This window comes from Pseudomyrmex gracilis, unplaced genomic scaffold, assembly GCF_002006095.1.
Source record: "Pseudomyrmex gracilis isolate BER0280 unplaced genomic scaffold, ASM200609v1 scaffold_4951, whole genome shotgun sequence".
Classification (NCBI taxonomy): domain Eukaryota; kingdom Metazoa; phylum Arthropoda; class Insecta; order Hymenoptera; family Formicidae; genus Pseudomyrmex; species Pseudomyrmex gracilis.
Genome location: NW_018025535.1, coordinates 245 through 2673, shown reverse-complemented (window position 1 = coordinate 2673; position 2429 = coordinate 245). Strand labels below are relative to the sequence as shown.

At 25.2% G+C, this 2429-nt stretch overlaps 1 protein-coding gene across 2 annotated transcripts; it reads left to right on the top strand.

The window, feature by feature from the left end:
* Positions 1–8: 8 nt before the first annotated feature.
* LOC109863434 (putative nuclease HARBI1) lies at positions 9–1620 on the top strand. 2 transcript variants are annotated; one of them, XM_020443701.1, is made up of 3 exons: positions 9–222; positions 414–595; positions 848–1620. In XM_020443701.1, the coding sequence occupies exons 1-3, from the start codon at positions 62–64 to the stop codon at positions 1405–1407; spliced, it is 903 nt and encodes a 300-aa protein (XP_020299290.1). In that variant the 5' UTR covers positions 9–61; the 3' UTR covers positions 1408–1620. The 2 variants fall into 2 exon arrangements, with proteins under 2 accessions (XP_020299290.1, XP_020299289.1); XM_020443700.1 differs by having other exon boundaries at positions 414–648; positions 736–1620.
* The last annotated feature ends 809 nt before the right edge of the window (positions 1621–2429 follow it).

Sequence of the window (2429 nt, the reverse complement as noted above, 5' to 3'; positions counted from 1 at the left end):
AAGATGTTGGGTATCAAATTTTCTTTGTGAGCGAAAAACTTATGGAGCTTATTATATAACAATGCCAGCATTATTAAGAAATCCTAGTTTATTTAGAAATTATTGTCGGATGAGTGCAACATTATTTGAAGAGTTATGTACTTTAATTGCACCAAAAATTAGAAAGCAAATACTTTGTCGAGAGCCAATACCACCTGATCAACGTCTGCTGCTTACATTAAGGTACAAAATGTATATCAATAAGTATAAATATAACAATATATATATAAATATAAATACATATTTATAAATATAACAATATATTTTTTTAATATAACAATATATTTATAAATATAACAATATATTGACAACAAATAAAATAATTGTAACATATTGATTATTTTCTTTCAATGATTATGCAATTTCTCATTTAGATACTTAGCATCTGGAGATTCAATGATGTCATTAAAATATCAATTTTACATTGATCAATCCACAATAACAAATATAATTGCAGAAACATGTAATGCATTATGGACAACTTTAGTATCCATTATTCTCAAAATACCTACATGTAATGAATGGACAAAAATAGCAGAGAATTTTGAAAGAAAATGTAATTTTCCACATTGTTTAGGTGCTGTAGATGGAAAACATGTAGCCATACAAGTAACATTACATTTTATTAAGTTTTATATTATTTTCTTTTAGTTATTTCTTTTTAAAACATTTTCATATCTAAAAATATAATTGTAGGCTCCACCAAACTCTGGATCTACATATTATAATTATAAAAATTTTCATAGCATAGTGTTAATGGCTGTTTGTGATAGCAGTTATAAGTTTCTGTTGGTTGATATTGGAGCAGCAGGACGTGAAAGTGATGGGGGCATATGGGCAAGATGTACTATTGGTAAAGCATTCGAAGCAAAGGAAATGGATATACCATCTCCAGACCATGTCTTTGAGGGACCTATTTTGCCATATGTCTTGGTAGCTGATGAAGCTTTCCAATTGACAAATTATACAATGCGGCCGTTTCCTGGAAAAGGAAGTTTAACTAAGGAAGAACGTATATTTAATTACCGACTTAGTAGAGCGCGCCGTATGGTAGAATGCACGTTTGGAATTCTTTCTTCTCAATGGAGAATATATAAGCGACCTATTAATACATCGATACAAACAGCAAGAAATATAATAAAAGCAACAATAGCCTTACACAATTTTCTTCGTGAAAATGACGAAGATAATTACATTTCCGAAACTATGGATATCCCAACATTATCTGACAATGAAACTACAATATTTAAAGATATAGGCAATATTGGAAGCAATACTCATACACGGGAAGCATATAACATACGAAACAGATNTGTTAATTATTTTAATAATGAAGGTGCTATTCCATGGCAAGAAATGTTGATATAAAATTAATATATTTTGCAATATGTACAAAGTCATGCCTTCTCATTTTTATATAATATAGTAAATAACATAATGTATACTATAAAAATGAGAAAGCAGCATTATTAATGACTCCGATTATATGTTATTTAAAAGAATACACTGTCAAGAGCACACTTCATTTTTAGATTACGTTTAATTATTTTGCCATAAAATATCATTAGAAATAAAATAAAGTGTTGCTTACTATTAAAAAAAAGAATTTATAAGGATTTTCACGAAAATTATTTTATCATTACTTGTAGTAAAATACACACATATAGAAATAAAATGTTTTTATTGAGATATTATTTTTTTTTCTTATAATTGTAGTTTCTTGACTGTGTACTAATATAACAAATGTTTATAAATATGTTTAAAAATATACTATAAATAAGTAAATCTTTTCTCTTTTGTTTTCTCATAAACAATGTTGTATGTTTATAAATATGCTATAAACAAGTCTTTTCTCTTTTGTTTTCTTATAAACAATGTTGTATGTTTATAAATATGCTATAAATAAGTCTTTTCTCTTTTGTTTTCTTATAAACAATGTTGTTCTCACATAAACAACATTCTCTCTAGATCAACAAAAGAAAACTATTATTTTAGTCTAGTTAGAAACAAAAAACAAATATATTTTTAAATCTATATAAAACTAACTCATATAATTGTTAAAATATTTTAAACATAACTGTTCTTTATCATATTATCACATTATCACAAAGAATAAACAAATTACAAGCTAACAAATGTATTCACATCAACATATAATTTTAAATAAATCTTTGGATAATTTTGTATGTTAATCAATTATATAATTATATAATTACTCGTAAAAAAAACAAAGATATTTACATTAACATATAATTTTGAATAAATCTTGGGATATAATTTTGTATGTTATCAATTATATAATTATATAATTACTCGTTAAAAAAACAATGTAAAGGAACACTTCATAATTTCTTACATAATTGATTTCTTTTTTCAGAAGTCAATTGTAA